The sequence below is a fragment of the Vulpes vulpes genome, chromosome 4 (genome assembly GCF_048418805.1).
Source record: "Vulpes vulpes isolate BD-2025 chromosome 4, VulVul3, whole genome shotgun sequence".
NCBI classification, from domain to species: domain Eukaryota; kingdom Metazoa; phylum Chordata; class Mammalia; order Carnivora; family Canidae; genus Vulpes; species Vulpes vulpes.
The window spans coordinates 48,518,389-48,537,526 of NC_132783.1; the positions used below are offsets into that span (position 1 = coordinate 48,518,389).

The window sequence follows — 19,138 nt, forward strand, 5'->3', positions numbered from 1 at the left end:
TTTTTTGTTTCTAAAGGCTATTAGGGAGGAGCTAAACATTACCAACTGTTAAGACCTGAATTGCCCTCACTGCCAAATTTATGTGTTGAAAGCCCTATCCCCCCGATGTGACTATATTTGGAGAGAGGGCCTTTAAGGAGGTAATTAAGGTTGTGAGATCACAAGGATGGGAACCCAATCCTCATCTTAAGAAAATGAGACATCAGGGATGGGTGCATACAGAGAAAAAGGACACAGTAAGGACACAATGAAAAGTGTCCACCTGCAAATGAAGGAGAGAGGCCTCAGGAGAAACCAAACTGGCCAACACTTTGATCTTAGGTTTCCAGCCTCCACAGCTTTGAGAAATAAATTTGTTGTTTAAGCCACCCAGTCTTTATTATGGGATACTAACATAAAGATACTAACCAAGCAAGATACTAACATAAATATAGTGCTTTACAGGTCACAAAAAGTTTTACAAATTATACCTCATTTGATGCCAAATAATACCACATTTTTCTAATATTGGCTGAGATTAGATCATTTGGTAAGGATCAGCCCATGAAAGGCAAAGCTGGGGCCCCACACCCAGATTTGATTCTCATGTCCAGCTTTACACAACTGTAATGTTCTATATTTTATATCTAATTCTATAACTATTTTGAAATTCTGCATATATTATTTAATTTTCTATCAGATAAACAGCATCTTTGTTATAAGGATAGTATGATGTACATGTGGGAAGTCTTAAAATACAAAAGATCACTAGAAGCAAACTACAGACTAGGATAACTATGTTAATTTTTATTTTGATAATACATACAATGTATTACATACAATGTAATTTATGTGTACTTAATAAACATTTTCTTCAATGAACACGACCAATTTTTATTAAATCTTTTAAAGGAGGAAGGACATTAAGGTTAGATTAAAGGTTAAGTTTCTATGTGACAATACCTGAACTACTGGCTGTAATGAACTTCCTTAGTTTAGCTTCAAGCAAATGTGATATGGAGAAAAAGAAAAAACACCTCAGGGGCATCTAACAAAAGTAAAATGGCTGAAATGATGTTGCTGATAAATGTGTAGATTTATTTAAAAGTATCTACAAATTTCAAAAGAAGCTATAGAAAAGCACACATAACAAAATCTCATTTAGTATTTTATACATATGTATATATATGTATGTGTACATGTGCACACACACACCTGCAGAAGAAAATAATATGAAAAGAGACACATCAAAATAATACTTATTTGAAGGAGGTAGGTAGTGATCTTGATTTTTATTGTATTTCCTATAGTCTAATTTTTAAAATGCCTATTTATTAACTTGATAATCAAAGAAAGTAAGCCCATTTTTCATTCTGGGAGGCAATGAGGAGGCTAAAGCTAAGAGAAACAATAGAAAATTAGAAGGGGTGATTGGGGTACTAAAATACTGAAATGAGAACAGTAAACTACAGGGGCCAAGGGAAAATTTCTATTTTTAAATGACAGAAAGAACGCCTTTTAACGACAAATCAGAAATAGAGTACCACTTACCATTTCATCTGCCAAAATGCCATTAAGTCCATGTTTATGTACCAATGCCAGCCAATTCAAACCAACCTTCTGATAGGGCTTGAGTGACAAACTGGTAGAGAGAGTGACCAAATATTATGGATTTGTACTTCTTTAGTTTTCTGATGTGACGTTTAAGTTTATAATCACACAAAAGCTGAAATACCTATGCCTAGTCTTTCTTACCTTTAACCTGTTATAGAAGCTATTTATATTTAATTAAGAAATTGAGCCTAAAACACAATACTTTTTTTCTATTTTATCAAATTTTATTTTGTATTTATTTTTCTTCTGGCTATAAGAATTATAAAAAAATTTCCATATTCAGTCATAATGTAATGCCACCAAATTCCATAAATGATCAGAATATTAACTGTAACATGTTACTAACCTAATATTTATACTTGAAAATGGTATTGCATGGATTTGAATTTTAACCACATCGAGGAACCTGAAGTATTAGGACAACTCAAGCTTAATTTGCTTCTTTGCCGGGATGACTGAATAAACACTTTCTGAATAAATGTCAATCACCTCTAGTATCAATAGTATATGTAATTCAGGAAGGTATATGTATGTGTGTATTTGTCTTTGAACTATGTAGGAATGTAAATTTGCTAGACATCAATGAGTGTCCATGAGTGGAAAGTAGCAGGCAAGTGTCAAAATCTCATTTAATTTGTAAACACAAAATTTGGAAATAACTTGTTTGGAAGGTATTATGGAAGGTTATAATGGATGAAAACAGTACTTTTTCCCCTGAAAGTTCAAGTGGTTAAAAACTAATAGCAGTTATTACCAAACACCTATTACATACACACACAAATGTCATTTTCAAGCACCATCTCATTTAATCTTTCAACATCCTATAAAGACTGACTTTTATCATTAAGTAGATGAAAAGCTGAAGGCTAATTTGCCTGAGGCTGCACAGCTACAGTGTTTTATGGAAGGCTAAGACTAAAGTCTATCTCACTTGGAATTTTATTCTCATACTCACTAGGTCAGCATATATCCCATATTAAGATGGGAAGCCAGGATAAGGCCATGCACCTCTTGTTCTCCAGCTTTTATCCCATCCCCTTAATTTCCTATTACTCACATCCTATCTGCACACAGGGAAGGGGTCTGTACATAGATATGATATAATAAAATGGTTAAAGGGCCAAATTCTAAAATCAGTACCTTATTTAGAACAGCTGTAAAAGAGCTGGGTAGAAAGCCATCTTAAATCAGAATCTGTGTTTCAACTATGGGGTAATGCAATCTATACATTTCTCATTACAAATAATTAAAAGTATTGGTAGGAAAAAAGATTAGCACTCTTACTGAAGTCTCTGCAGTTCATTTTAAAAATATCTTTGCCTTCTTGGCCAATGTAATTTCTACTGCTGCTAAAAAAGTAATAATAAATAAAACATATCATATATATTTTAATTTCCAGATCCAAATGAATTCTTTCTACTACAATAATGGTGAAAATAAATGCTAATATTGGAATGTTTACTCTATTCCAGATATAATGCTATGGGCTACATATGGATTATTCACTTAATCTACATTATAAAGTAAATAATACCATTATCCCCATTTTTACAGATGGGATCCTCTCTGAGCCTCAGAGAAGGTAAGTAACTTGCCCAAGGTCATATAATGATTCAAACCCATGTCTGCAGTGGCAGTATTCAAACCAGGTCTGATCCAGATGTTACACAGGAGAAACATGAAAAAGTTCTCTCCCTCTGACCTAACCATTCTATGGTCAAAACGGAGTTATTTTTGAGTCCCTCCCAAACTTAGTCATACCACAGATAAAGTTCCCATTTCATGAAAATAACGTAGACACAGCACATTTACTAATGCATTAAAGAGCCAGCATGCTATCCCAGTGTCAATCACGAATAGCCAAGAAATATTGAGAAACTAGTATAACCGTTAAAATATTCTTCACTATGCATAAAACTTTAAAAAGTGGTTTAGAAATTTTGAGAAGCATCTACTATACAGAATTTTTCAATCAAATAAAATGGTTTCATCCACAATCATAAAGCAGCTCTGGTGGCTGTTTATGATAAGGACATTAAATAGCTTTGTGATATTGAAATATTTTTTTAAAAAATACAAGTATCTCTGTGTGTGTGCTTGTGTGTGTGTGTGTGTGTGTGTGTGTGTGTGTGTACTCTCTACTGGATTTATCTAAGCTACAAGTAACTTTTTGTTGCTTAGTATCCCAAAGGTGCTGCCCATCAACAGATCCTTTCTTCAGAATGCAAAAAGATCAATGAAAATGCAACTTTGACAAAGACGTTTTAAATCCAATTCACTTATTAGAACAAAGTTTTAAAACAGGGCAGCTATATTCTTTCTCTAGCAGGGTCTAATATTTAGATGCTGTACAACCATACCTTCCATTTATTACATTTATTTTGACTTTCTATAATTTTCTAAGAATTTTCATGACCGCATATGCACTCCACCAGTTCACAGATCAGGGTTACCCAAATGACAAGAACTACAGTCCAGGCCTTCTAAATTAGTTAAGTGCTCTCTTCTCATTAGCAGACTATAAATATCTTTAAACTGAAAGGTTTTCTTTCATACTACTAAGGAAAAAAATGATTTTAAGTTTTCTGGGATCATGAAAGAAAATGAGGCTGAACGTTATTTTGGTTGTTTTGTGAGGAAAAAAAAAATCCTTCCAGACAGAGTTCTGGTTTCTTTTCAGAGTGAAAATTAAATTGGGTTTAAATCTCCTGCCAAAGAACCTAGTATCAAAATTATTTTGAAAGGTGAGAAAAGCCTGAGATGGAAACAACAGGAGTCCATAAAATATGCTAACTTTCAGTTTAAAATGCAGAAATAGTCTAGCGAGACTTGCTGCAAGTTGTTCATTAGGGACAGATAGTTGCTGAAAATAGTACCACATTAGCTTGTACTAACAGTAGTATCCAAACCACTAAAATATTTCTTTCCATTATAATACTTTGAGTTGGTCAAATCACATCTGCAGTACTGTTCTGCATTCACATCACTGTCAAATGGCTTCATAGAAACTGTTTAGAGCAGGATAAAAAACTATCAAGTTGAGGACAAACAAAATAAGAATATCCTTGGGCAGAGTTAGCCCAGAAAAGACAGGGCACATATAATGAAATATATTTTATATTGAACACCTGAGAAATCTCTTCAGTTAAAATAATTTAAAGCCAATAAATTTTAGATAAATAGCTAAATTTTAAGAGATAGATATATTAACAGCAGGAATAATTTTTTTCTCTTTTCTCTCACTGTATTATTTTAACTTTGGGCCATCTTTAGTTCTGACATTTTAAAATAAAAATTATGAATGCAATGGCTTTGAGATACATGCAAGACATTTTATTTTCCTCTGCAAATACTTTATTAAGGATTTGGGTATGTCTGTATGTCCTTTATTTCTAAGAGGCAATTTTTGTCTAATTCATATAAATTTGTAAGAAGAAAACAGTTAACAATTTTCCTACAAAGAGTTGGTTCTGTTAAGAAAAGTAGGATAGTTTAGTCATCAGGAGGATAGTTTAACATTTTCCTCTGTGCTAATAAATCCTTTCCCAAGGCAAGGAAACTACTTTGTATGTTTCTATGCTAAGTAGTGATGATGCCTGGCCAGTACACCAAGTGACACTGCTTGTGTAACTCTTACACCTTGGCTAAAAGAAAAAAACCAGACAACAAATTTCACCCCCTAAAAGTGGATTTAAATAAAGTCTAAAGAAACTATCTACACAGATGTTTAATAGTTATATTTTGGGCTAGAGCCAATAAGCACTTTTTAAAAAAAAGTTATTTTTCTCATCTATTAAATATTTCATCAAAAAATTCCTCAGCCTAATGGAAAGGATAGTTTAATACCTGATCATACTATTTACAAGTAACAGGACTCTGGTTGTGGGTTTAAGAGAAATTTTTTAAGTAATGCAATAAAGCACTTGATTTTTTAAAATCCAAATTATGATAAAGTAGACTCAACTGGGTAAGTCTTGTAGAGTGAAGAACTCCCCATATCCAATGCTGTAGAACGAGGAGCAGCTCCAACTACACTTTTAGGAGATGAATTTGCTGACATGGCCATAGTTCTTTCTATGCAACAGAGAAAAGAGCTTCTTTGTGGGAACTGCATCACGTTTCCCTACACCATCCCATAGCACCCTAGAAGGGCACAGAAAAGATTGTAGCTTACTATTAAAGGCCAGTAATTGTATCTTGCTTTTAATTAACCAATGATCAGCAAATATGCTTTGATCATTAACTAGAAAAATACTAGAAATAAATAAAACCAAGGTAATTAATTTTAATAAGACCCTAGTGCTAACCTTATTAAATATCTATCAGAAATATTCTGAACAGATGTAATCATTTTTAATGTTGCATAACACTGCATAGCATGGATATACCATATAATCCATTCTAACTATTCATACCATAATTCATCCTAACTATGCTCTGACTTTGGGAATCAGATTGCTTCCATGTTTTTGTCACTATATTATCACAGTAAACAATTTTATACATTTCTTAAGAAGGAAGTATTCTGAATAGTTCTGAGTCCCCAAACCACTTAAAAATAAACTTTTATAAGAAGTTCAAAATAATCTCCCCATCCCAATATCCCAACACCATGCAAAATGGGGGTGTTCATAATAATAAAATGCCATTTTAATATGCACTGGTTGTTGCAGGAATTTTTTGTTGAAAATAATTTAGTGTCTATTTTTTGTAAGAAGTCTTTTTTTTTTTTTTTTTTTTAATTTTTTGTAAGAATTCCGACAAGACATTTTACTGACAGTAGCAGTTTTGGGGGTAATATACTTACAATCTTTTCTTAATATAATCTATTTAGTAAGTGTCCTTTTCATTTTTGATGTGTTTCTACTCCAAAAAGAGATTTAAAAATATGGGCTTTTTAAAGCATTTAAAACATTAAATCACAGATAAAGGATATTTTAATCATTTCATTTTATTCACAACTAAAAAGAAACTGAGCTAAGACAAATTTTTCATTGATGCAATTAAGCAGCTGACTTTCTGAAGCACCATACTGTCCACCTTTTCAGTTTTTGTGATCATACAGTAACTTGTGTTACCAAATAAGGAAAATATAGGTTATATAAGACCATAACATTTGCTCCCCCTAAATTAAAATGATATAATGGAGTAAGATACCCTTCGTGGGGTAGGGGGGTATGATAAAAAAACAATTCCTATATCACTTATGTGTCATTACAGGAAACCCTGGGCTTCCCTTCTAACCTTAGTTTTCATACAACTTACACACTTAAGTTCCCTAGGCACAATAAGAAAATAAGTTCAGAATTTTTAGACAGCTGAGAAATATAAGAAATAGGTAAATACAACATGTATTACCTCTGGTTTAGAATGGAAGGTTGTTCTATGTTCCATCCACCTCCATTTCCAGTGAGCATGGTAACTTGTTTTGTCAATTTATTTGAAATGTCTTCACATTTGTTCATAAGCCTTATAACTACATCCCTTTCTTGGATCAATGTTTTACAATGCCATATCAAATCTTCTGATAAGCCATTAGTTTTGGACATCTTTGTGAACTATGGCATAAGAAGAAAAATAATTTAATAGTTTAGATCTAGTAAGTAAAAATCCAGTATCAATCTCTTTATGAGGGAAACATTTTTAATTTTTACTAATGACCTTAATCAAGTGCTAACAGAATTTGTTTCTTCATGTCTACATTTGAATTCCCAAGTTTCTCTTTGATGAATCAAACTCACCATATTAAAGTAAGATGTATCCTTCTCCCCAAATGCACAATCTCAAGCTACTTTGCCCCTACTAGCTGTTCTCTTATAGGAGAAACTCTCAAGTAAACATTAATATCTCCTATGAAGTTTTCTTTTTAAAATCTCACATTTGTCTTTATCACCAAAGGAATGGCACCAAATATAATAACTGTATACCTGATTATCTTGCCTCCATTTGTTACTTCCCATAAATATTACCATATGATTAATCTTCCTGAAACATACTTTTTCTCTATTTATTATCAAAGTACCACCTCTTGAGCTTTTAAAACCCCAATTATTATTTGCCACTTAAATTCTGCTCCTAAACTGAGACTATTACTTGGAAAGATACAGCATAAATCAAAAGTTAACTATGCCCAATTCAATAATCTGGTAAAACTTTTTTAAAAACTCAATTTCAATACAACACTTGTATAAATGGTTTTTGTGAAAGCTCAAAGAATTTCTTTCAAAAATGTATTTGTATTTATTTTTCTAAAGGAGACACTGAGGGGCAACTGAGTGGTTCAATTTGTTTAAGCATCCAGCTCTTGGTTTTGGCTTGGGTTATGATCTCAGGGCCCTGTGATGGAGCCGTGCTTTGTTCCACGTTCAGTGGGGAGTCTCATTGAGCTTTTCTCTCCCTCTCTGCCCCTCCCCTGACTCTCACATGTGCTCTCCAAAATAAATAAATCTTCAAAAAAAAAACACTGAATATTTCATCATGTAAAAGCTATTAACAGAATTAGAATTTTAACATATAAGTAGCCGAAAAGATATATCCTGAAGAACATCATAAAAAAATACTTTTAGTGAGTGAAAAGAAGAGAAAGCCCACAGCTATCTGAAAACACCCTTGTTGGACAAAAAAATAATTCCACAATCCAGAAATGAATAAAAGAAACCAGAGTAAAAGCAACTTTTAAAATAAATCTACATGATTTTGATTCATGTCATCTTATTTAACATATTCTTTCAAGTTATAAGAATCACATTAACAACTCTAGTTGTTGTGATCACAGTATATCTAAGTTCCCAGAGAAGCTTCAATTAATACAAATTCCATACAAATTCAACACTTATAGGATATACTAAGATAATTTCATCCAAAATGCAATTATAATAACATACATTTTTTATATATAATCTAGAAAAGTTGGAAAGAAATAAAATTTCCAATCTATTCCAAAGTCATGGTATTATTATATTGCAGGGTTAAAAACAAAACAAAAACTTAACATTTCACAAATGACACCATGAAATACAAAGTTATTTGCACACTACTTTACATTTTCACAAGAACAACAATATTCACAATGTGACCTTCCACCTTGTGCTTTCCAGGGAAGAGATTTATATATAAACAACAGGATATATAAATCAGTAGAGCCTTGAAAATTTTAAGGAGGTTCTATTAGAACTTTTCATTAAAATATTTTTAGGAGCTTCTGGGTAGCCCAGTTGGTCAAGAGCCTGCTCTTGAATTTTGGCTCAGGTCATAATCTCGGGGTCCTGGGATTGAGCCCTGTGTCGGGGTCTGCACTTAGTGGGGAGTCTGCTTGAGGATTCTCTTTCCCTTTCCCTCTTTCCCTCCCAGCCTCCCAGCCTCTTGTGGTCTCGCCAAGAAGAAAAATAAATAGAATTTTATTTTATTTTTTTTTAATAAATAGAATTTTAAATGGAACTCCAAAATTATAGACCAAAAAATTGATCTCATGCCTGTTGTAGTATATGTGTGAGAGAACAATAACCAAAAAATAAAGAAGAAATATATATTGTGTGCCTTATATAACTACTAGATGCCTTTTATTCACTAACTCATTAAATCTTCACAATAACCGCAGATCAATCCACCAATTCTGGATGAATAAACCAAGGTTCAATTTCCAAGGTCACGAAGTAGGCTAAGATTCCAGTCTGTACGGTTTTCTTTTCACTAGTACCTATCCCCACCTTAAAAGTTTAAAAAAAACCAAAAGTTTTTTTCTGTAAACTACCACTTACTATACTCTAATTTTTTGGCATACTACTGTAGCTGGTGAAGACACCTCATAGGAGGACACAGTCCTTGTTCTCATATGGCTTACAGTAATTGGGAAAGACATGCAACAAATAATTTTAAGTGTAACAACTTGTATTACAAGTTTACAAGGGAAAGGACAAAATTTCATGGGCACTTTTCCCAAAGAAACTATTGTAATTTAGGATCTAGAAAGTTCTTTCAGAGTAGTAAGGCCAGAAATAAGAAATACTTTGGCCCCAAGAAGATCAATTCAATCATGTCAGAATCTAGAGAAGAAAGAAACTTACATTACAAAAAAGAAATGAAACCCAACTCTCCTGATGAAAGAACACATCAACAGTCATGTAATGGTACTGGCGGGAGTATTTAACCTTCTAACTGTAATTTTACAGAAGATACTGATCCAGAGGAATGTGTTAAACTATATCAGGGAGGTATAAGCAAAAAAATCCAGATAGGGAAACAGTAGAACAAATGATCCAGTTCCTTCACCAAAGATATTAGAGGAAAGAGAGAGAGAGAGAGAGAGAGAGAGAGATGGGAGAGAGAGAGAGAGAGATGGATGGGGGAACCTACAGTTATAAAAGAGAGTTAAAAGACTGATATAAATTTTAGTATGTGCACCTTATTTAATGGATTCTAATTCAAACCTTAGAAAAAAATGTATGGTATTTATGAGGAACACAATTTGAACACTGAATGGATATTTTCTAATATTAAGGAATTACTGATGATTTTTATTAGGTGTGACAAAGTAGTTATGTTTAGCGAAAATTTTTTTGAGATATGTATTTAAATTTTTATGGATAAAGTGAACTCTAAGATTTGCTTCAAAATATGAGACAGAGGAAGAGGATGAGGATATAGGTGAAACAAGACCAGACATCAGCCAGGATCTGAAGCTGCTGATGAGGACATGGGGGTTTCACCACACTATTCTAATTTTTAGGTTTGAAATTCTTGCAGAGGAAGTAACAAAGAGCACAAAAGATAACTCTTATTTCAAGATAATGCATCATCTGAATTGGTTACTAAGATTTTTTAAATGAACTTAACAGGTGCCTGGGTGGTTTAGTTGGTTAAGTGTCTGCCTTCAACTCAGGTCATGGTCCTAGGGTCTTGGATTGAGCCTCACATTGAGCTCCCTGCTCAGTGGGCAGTCTACTTCTCCCTCTTCCCCCTGCTTGTGCTTTCTCTTGTTATCGCTCATAAATAAATAAATAAATAAATAAATAAATAAATAAATAAATAAATAAATAAATAAATAAAATCTTTTTTTATTTTTTTAAGTGCAGTTGACATTTGGTTATTTTTGAGGTCAAAATTTGACTCCCTGGGGCTTCCTACTGTCCCTACCCTGCTTCCCATATAAGTTCAACCAACATTAGAGATGTTCCAAATTACTGTTTGTAGTTTAGAATTTAAATCTATCTAATACTGATACACTCCCTGAATGTAAAACATCAGATTTTTTGAGGAAAAAGTTTAACTGAAAGATGAAGCTGTTAGGATTAGGTTAGTTATGAGAAACAGTAAACCCAAAACATCAGGGGTTTACATAAAATTTAAGTGTATTTCTCTCCCATGTAAATGATGACTTGTAGAAGCACTTCTGGTACTTGGTATGATAGTTCCCCAGTCAAGGATTTTTCTACTTTGTTGCTTTGTATTCTCATTACATGGGGGTTCCCATCACCATACTGACATCTCAATCAACAGGAAAAAGGAATCCTATTAAGGACATTTTCCAAAAGTCTAATATACTTCTGCTTACATCCCACTGGACAGAAATTTGTCAAATTACCACAAGGCTGCAAAATGTCGTCATAATATGTGGCTAATGTAACTAGCCATAAATCTGTTTAAAGGCCAGAAGGAGTTTTAAAATGAAAAACTGATCCAAAGAAGTTCTATTTAATATGGCTATCACTGATATGGGGGATATGCAGAAAACAAGTTTCTTAGCATTTCACTAGTAATACATAGAACATTTGCAATGCAAAATATTGTGGATATCTGCAGCTAACAGTTTCTAAGAAACAGACAACTGAATGGGCATTTATTTTATTTAACCCTAGAAGTCCCATAGGAGAGTACATAATTATACCCCACTTACAGATGAAAAAATGGAGAATAAGAACCTGCTGAAGGTCAGATAAATTACTGAAAATGTCAGAAATGGGATTCAAAACCAGGCCATCTAGCTCTGCTATATTATCTACCCACCTCTACCCTAGTGTGTACTCACAGAACCAAGGGGATAAAGGGGCATGCATAAAATTCAGGAAGAAGAGATACAACACAAGAGAGACAACAAGCATTACTCAGGATGTCAGGGATATGAGAGCCCCAGGCCACAGCTAAATAGTAGGCCAATAACCCAAACAATGTAAACCAAGAGCAGATCATTAAGATCCCAGAAAAGACTTTCTTAAGGAAGATGAAACTGACGGAATATCTGAAGTGCCTAAAAGCTGAGGGGAAATTTAGACAACTACAGAAAATTTTAGAGTCGAAATAAAAAAAATACATAGAAACTAAGCAAACAGAAAAACCAAAAAAACTAATATGCAGAGAAAACAAAATTCTAAGCATGGGAAAAAAAGTAACCATGCATCATACTACATGGTGAAGCTAAGAAAAGCATTTATATAGTCCTAACAATGTAGATAACTAAAAAGTAATCTTCAAAATTATCATAGTTATCAACTTCTATTAGTAGGACTGGGGAATAGGAAATGGGCATGTAAAGTGAGACTGGCAGTGAGATTTAATCTCACCATAGCGTTATATAATGACGTATCAACAGATAAGACCTAAAACAAAAATAAAAAATAGCAATGTACTTATATTACCTAGAGAAATGGAAGTGGTAAGAATTAGACAATAGAAGTGAGAACAGTTATTTGCAGCATGAGAAACAGGCTGGAGAAGGAGATGGATATGGATTTCTGGAGGGAGTAAGCGTGTAGAATTCTTTACCTTGTTAATCTAAATACATGAATAATAAAAATTAAAACAGACAAATTTCAATATGTAATTCCACAGTATCTTCATTAGTGGTGTGTGTGTTTCTATGTGTGTTTGAGAGAAAGACAGGCCGGCACTTAAGGAAATATGTAAGAACACTCTACTGTTAACGGTTTTCAGAAGACAAAAAGCATGTAATAATCCTATAAATGACTTAGCCCCATCAAAAAAGGATTAAGAAATGCAAATATTCTATAAAATGCTGTATCTACTAGTAAATTTAAAGTTACTGATGAGCATAGAAAACATGGTCCTATTTACATAATATGATATATACATATAAAAATGGATGCCACAAATAGATTTTTTTTTTTTAAAGATATATTTATTTACTCATGAGAGACAGAGAGATAGATAGAGGCAGAAGGAGAAGTAGGCTCCTCACAGGGAGCTCAGACCCCGGGATCACGCACTGAGCCGAAGGCAGATGCTCAACTGCTGAACCACCCAGATATCCCTGTTCAATACAGTCTTAAGTATTGTATCTTTGGTAGAATTTTGGCTAACTTAACATTCTTCTTTGTTCTTGCAGGTACTATTTTATTTTAGACAAAGAAAAATCATTCCTCAAAAAATGATAAAGCTTTTTTTGTCTGAGTGGAAGGAAAAAAAAAAAACAATTCCTACTTGCTGGATAATTACATGGGGGGAAAAAAGAGTATCAATATGGTCTTGATTACTATCACTTTGATTAAAAACTCAAGTATCACTAAGGACTTTTTTCTTTTAAGTCACAAACTGAAGTACCTCTCTCCTGCCACAGTGTGTCACTCTTACAATACAAGTATTTGCGAATTTCTACAGGAAGGGGAGAATTGTTTAAAACCTGACTGAACTCCCCACCTAACAAGTTAACATTTTTGAGGACACAGTCCTAATCTTATTCACAGCTATAAAGACCTGGAAGCAGCTGACAAAGCAAATGCATTTCTAATTTTTTTATAAATGTTTATTAAACTTAAAATAAAGCCTGAATTTACTGAAAATTATCCTATCAGAAAGGAACACACATTGCAAACTTGTGCAGACATCTTACAATAACCTTAAGTGACAAACTTAAGCAGACGTTTTACAATAATCACTGGGAAAACAAAGCAAAAAAGATAATCTTGGTCTGAGTTACTAGTAGACACAATGAGCGTAAGTGTTTTGACATGAACGAAAACCTTGGCTGTGTGGTTAATGATCGAGGAAAACTGTATCTACAATGACCTAAATGTTAAGGAAGGAGATATACATATTGAGAAGTTTTTCGGTTGAGTTATTCATGAGTTACTCATGAATCTTGCTTTGGTCAGTATACATTATTACATCCTGGTAAAAGTATAAAGATGCAACACCGTAAGATTATCACAGATGTAACAGCATCCCTACACTACTTTACACAGGTTAGACAAAAACTCAGTAAGTGGTAGGTGAACTGATGCCATCAAATGTGTGAAATTTGACAATTAAAATCCCAATGATACCACATTAACAGATTTTAAACTGACATTATTGGCTTGCTGTATTTCTAAGGTCTACAGGATTTAATGATGTGGTTTCTTACAATAAACACATACTTTACTATTATTAAGCAGAAAAATAAGATGGAAAAATTGTGAAGAAAACTTGACAAACAATATTTAAATTCTGGTTCAAGGAAAATAGATGTAAAACTACAAATATAAACACTCATATACAATACACTTATTTATTTAAATAAACAAATTTTACTCATGTAAAGTAAGGGTCACAGAATATCTTACAGCATTTAATGTTTAAAAAGTGTAGTTCTCTGACTAGGATGAAATAACGATGTACTTTTCAAATTTTGTTTTATTTATTTATTTTTTCAAATTTTGTTTTAAAAGGCACTACTAACATAATTTTCACATTGTTTTTCTAAGAAAATTAAATACTAGTGATTACATTTAACCTACTAATGTTACAGACTTCAGTTTTAACAAAAACCATAATTAATCCATATTTGTTGGCTTGGTATGCATTTTTAAATGAAATATTAATGACTTAAAGTTCTGACAAATTCCCCAATCCTTAAGACTAAATAAGCTTCAACAATAATGTTAAGATTTTACTAGACATTTACATGCTGTTCTTAATATGCAATTTTCATTAGAGTGTAACTGAGTGTCAATTAAAATTTCAACTAATTCTCATAGGAATTTCTAAAAACAGTAGCTATGAAAACAAAAGTAAATGCTTTTTCTTTTGTTTCTTTCTGAAGTTGTTTCACTAGATACATTATCAAACCTTTCTGAATAGGAAAGGAGTATATCATATATACCTTTTCACTAGAATGCACATATTAACTTTATCGTGATGATTTTGTTATGAAATTGCTCTCTAAATCAAAAAAAAAATCAGTTACACTGAAAATTCTAAAGTGACTGAAAGTAAAAGCTTAAAGTTCTACACAAATGAAAATTCAAAGATTATATTCACAGATGTGCCAATGTTAACTGTTTGTTTCCAAACTCTTCATTTACTTACATTTTTCAGGACAGCAAAGCCCTGTTTTTTGATGAAGTAGCAAGTTTACTTTTTATTACATAAAATACCCAACATTTAAATAAATGGCTAGCAAAAAATATTTTTGTGTTCAATTTTTAGAGAGGGGGCAAGATGCAATAGGAGATTTACGTAGGTTGTGCATAATCCACAAAAAACCCATGTCGAGAACTAATTTAAACTATGCCAGTTAATTAGTAGGGGAAATATGCTTTCTACACATTAAGTTGAAGATTTTAAAGGTATCTGGCACATATAAGTCTGGTATAATTTACTTTTACTATGAGATATTTGGGCAAGTAGTTACAGTTACTAAACACAGTAGTGCAGGTAATTGCATTCCTTATTAAATAAATTAGAATCTCAACAAGCCCGAGCAACTGACTCTACAATAACAGAGGAGACCATTAAAGATTAAAAGAAAGAAGAAAAGGAAGAAAAGAAGAACAAGAAAGCCCTTCAGCAAATACTTTAACAAATAAATCACTCAGGCAAAGCCGAACAAGTTTTGAAAGGACTTGCTTTGACAGATGTTCTCTGGAAAAGTAAAGGCTTTAGGCAAAACGAATGGCTTTATTTATTTTATTTTTTTAAGCTACGAAATACTACTAATGGTGTTTCTTTATTCTTCAAATGTCTTAATTTTTTAAAAAATGCTTTTTAGAACCACTATTCAGGAACCCTCCCATCCTGCTACTTTAAAAATACTTATGAAGGGAACTTACGCTCTCACAGATTTGTCACAAGTATAAAATTAACCATAAAAGCAACTTTATTCCCTAAGGTAGGGAATAAAGCTTCCTTAAAATTTCTAAACCTTCAAGAGGTACTTCATCTTCTAAAGCTGTAAAAAATCATCCATATTGCTTTCACAGCAGGGCCTATATACAATTCATGCTATAAAAGTCCCCATTCTCACAAAAGTCAAGGCAAAAGTTAAAAGACAGAGTTCTTATATCTCTCTGTATGAATAAAATTTGCTGACTGCTGACACTTATAAAACTCAAAATGCAAGTATTTTGGATAACATTTGTTTATAGGAAATGGAATTCCATAAAATGATCATGCAAAGTGTACTTACCAATTGATTATGCCTTCCCTTCACCTAACGCTTAAATTCTAGGCTTCACACACTTTTCTATTTTTTCCAATTAAAAATGCTGCAGCCTGCTACACTCCATAAAATGGCCGTGTTGTTTAACCAAGAAAAACATGTTAGAGACTGAGCTGTCACTTTTAAAAGAAAAAGAAAATAAACACTTGCTTCTTTGTGGTGAAGCATAAAACACTTAGCCTGGCATTTTCAATCATGGAGCTCCCCTGGACGTTGCTATTGCTCTTCAAGTAGTTGTAGTAACATTTCTGCCACATTCTTGCCTTCTGCATGGTTTCTCAGCAGTAACAGATCAGAACAGGCTAGCAAACAACTCCTTCCTAAATGTAAGCTCTAATTTCTTCTTCTGCAGTGAAATGAACCAAGTTTCTATGCAAAAGAATGAGTGACAGTATGCCCAGCCAATCAGCTTGGGTTTTTTCAGGAAAATCACCCCTTAATTCATTCAAAATTAGGTCATATGACACTATTTGAAATACTATTGGCTTACAATGAAAGTAATGTTTGCCTCTACACAGGATAAGGCCACCCATCAATGCTTCCCTGGGCTGAAGGCACCTTGACTATAAACCGTACTGTGAATTAAACAAACACACACACACAGGGGAAAAAAAAAAATAATGTAGCCTTACCAGAGCTTCCCAACTATTAAAGGGCCGGAGTTCTGTTATCTTCTGAGCCTTTTTCTGAGAACACTGAGGAATCAAAGTAAGTTCACCAATTGAAGCATCTTGGAGAAAGTGAAGAATTTTACCCTTATAGCCATCCTCCATCACTTCTTCACCACTACTATAGTCCTCATCTAGTGAACTACCCACATCAGAGCCCGAATCATATTCAGAGTCTTCAATAACTCTTTTAGGATTAAATACATTTTTTTTACGTTTCTTGTTAAAACCATTTTGTGGTTTCATGGAACATTTCTGTTTCAGTTTTGTTTTAGCTGCATTTTTAGAATAATTCTGACTTCTTGAAGAAGCTTCTTTTCCATTTGGAAATTCACTTTGTGAAGCATATTGCATATCTGTGTAGAAAGAAAGACAAAAATAACTAAGTTCGAAAGACATAAATTAAATATAAAGATAAAAGGCTTCAAGTAAGATTTAAAAACTATCTAAATGTGTTATTTTCCTTTGGAATACAAAATTCAACTATAATTTGTTAAATCAATATGTTTTAAGAGAAATACTAAAGTAGAATTTGAAGCTGTACAATGAGTTGAAATAATTAGTTTCAAAAACAGGTGATAACTTTAAAAAACATTGAATAAACCCTCCATTTTCTAACAAACATCCTGAGAATATAAATGGCAGCTACATATCTGTAAGATATCCCAAACGCTACTCAGCAGCCCCATCTCTATGCCAACACTGAGAGGTATAGGAAAAACAATATTCACCCTAAATTAAAATAATTCCTATTAATATTCCATTGCCATCTCCTTCTATTGAAATACACTATTATTATATAACACTGCTACTTTATCACTGATTAATCATATTCCATAGATTTCTAAGATGCCTGTGATTGAAGATACTGTTATTTCTTACAGTCAATCTATAACACAGTAATTTACTGTTTACAATGCTTGTTTTACTTATTCAGAGTGCTTTAGAGTTACACACTATCATACATTCATTATTGTGCATATATAAAAGAGAGAAAAATAAATTGAACAAAGTAGTCCTCAAGTACTTCACATTCACAATCTACTTCTTTTGAATCACTTCTCCAGATTCAGAATTGGCAATATTGGTGGCTTTCTTTTTCCCACACAATATCATTCTGTGTGCCATCAAGAGCACTAGTACTAAGTATTTCGTAAAAGAATTAAAAAACAAAAGCATCTAAAGCCACTGTACTGGGCTTTATAAGCAGGCTTTGCAATTAAACAAGAATCAATTTGATCAGCTCTTCATAAGGATATGTGATTCAATTCTTCTTCAGTACTTTTTTCCTCTACCATTTGGTTCTAAAAGTTAAAAGTGCTCCAATACAGGTTTAGGGACTTTCTTCCAAGCCAGTGATACTCATCTTTTAGGTTTTTGATTCTGGTGCTTTTGATATTCATGTAAGAGCAGGCTAGAACACCTACATTACAGTGATTATAAACCACCAGCAATCATAAGATCTATCCTGTGAACTGCTAAAATATAAAAAAAGTTTCCTTTACATTCAATTAAAACATGGTAATTTAAAAGGAGCCTTAGCTATCAAAAAAAGTTAGCCAAATAGAAAAAGATATTAACTATTTCATTTTACACTGTCATTAAAGAACAGGCCAAAACATTTGAAACTGCTCATTTAAAAAATTTTCACATCATTATTTCCAAGATCTTTTGCAATACTGTTCTCTGTATTAGCTAATAGGTTTACATTTTTCTTATATACCAAAATACAGAACATAATGGGAAGTATGTTTTCTATGACAGAAAAGCTAATTACCTTGGTCTTCTGCAAACACTTTTAAAGATTCTAAAGCTTCTGTGTACATCCATTCATGTTCCTTGAGTACTTCTCTTAGTTCCTAGAAATAAGTCATTGATCCTTTGTTAAAAGTCTAAAATTAACAACTTGAATACTTTTATGCTCTTTTAAAAATAAATCACTTGAAAATTTGTATCAAATATTTCACATTTGTTTATATGCTGCTTTACAAATGCTTTCTGTGTATATAAAATTTCACCTCTGTGAATTTTTAAGTCTTCAAAGGAAAGGAAGCTAGACTTTTTTTGCATTTCAACTCTCCCAATGAAGTGCTCTGAACACCAGAATCAAAAATGTTTGTTCAATTAAATTTCAACATGCAGCTAGGCTTTTACAAAGTGTCAACTTCAAAACATACAGTTTCAACACATGTAAACACACAACATAACAAATTTTGCATTTAGCTCATCAGAATTTGGCTAATGCACTATGTGTGCATATACCTGAATAAATCAATGCAAGTGTAAAATGTATTCTAAATATTAAACAAATAATGGGCTTCAACATACAATCAGGTGATTCAACAGAGGCCCTTTTAGCAATGGCAAGCTTGGCATGAGTTCTCATACGGACTCTGAAAGTACTGCTACTATTTACCAGGTAGAACAAAGCTTATGGAATACTCAA

General features: G+C 32.8%; 1 protein-coding gene across 8 annotated transcripts in view; it reads right to left on the reverse strand.

The window, feature by feature from the left end:
* The window catches only part of SMARCAD1 (SNF2 related chromatin remodeling ATPase with DExD box 1), a 77,385-nt gene that overhangs the window by 15,976 nt on the left and 42,271 nt on the right, over positions 1-19,138 (reverse strand). For all 8 annotated transcript variants that reach the window (XM_026015598.2, XM_072755648.1, XM_072755649.1 and 5 more), the window contains exons 8-11: positions 18,470-18,551; positions 16,657-17,048; positions 6,952-7,151; positions 1,531-1,621 (exon numbers count right to left, since the gene is read on the reverse strand). In XM_026015598.2, coding sequence (XP_025871383.1) covers positions 1,531-1,621; positions 6,952-7,151; positions 16,657-17,048; positions 18,470-18,551 — 765 coding nt within the window. The remainder of the gene's footprint in view (positions 1-1,530; positions 1,622-6,951; positions 7,152-16,656; positions 17,049-18,469; positions 18,552-19,138) is intronic.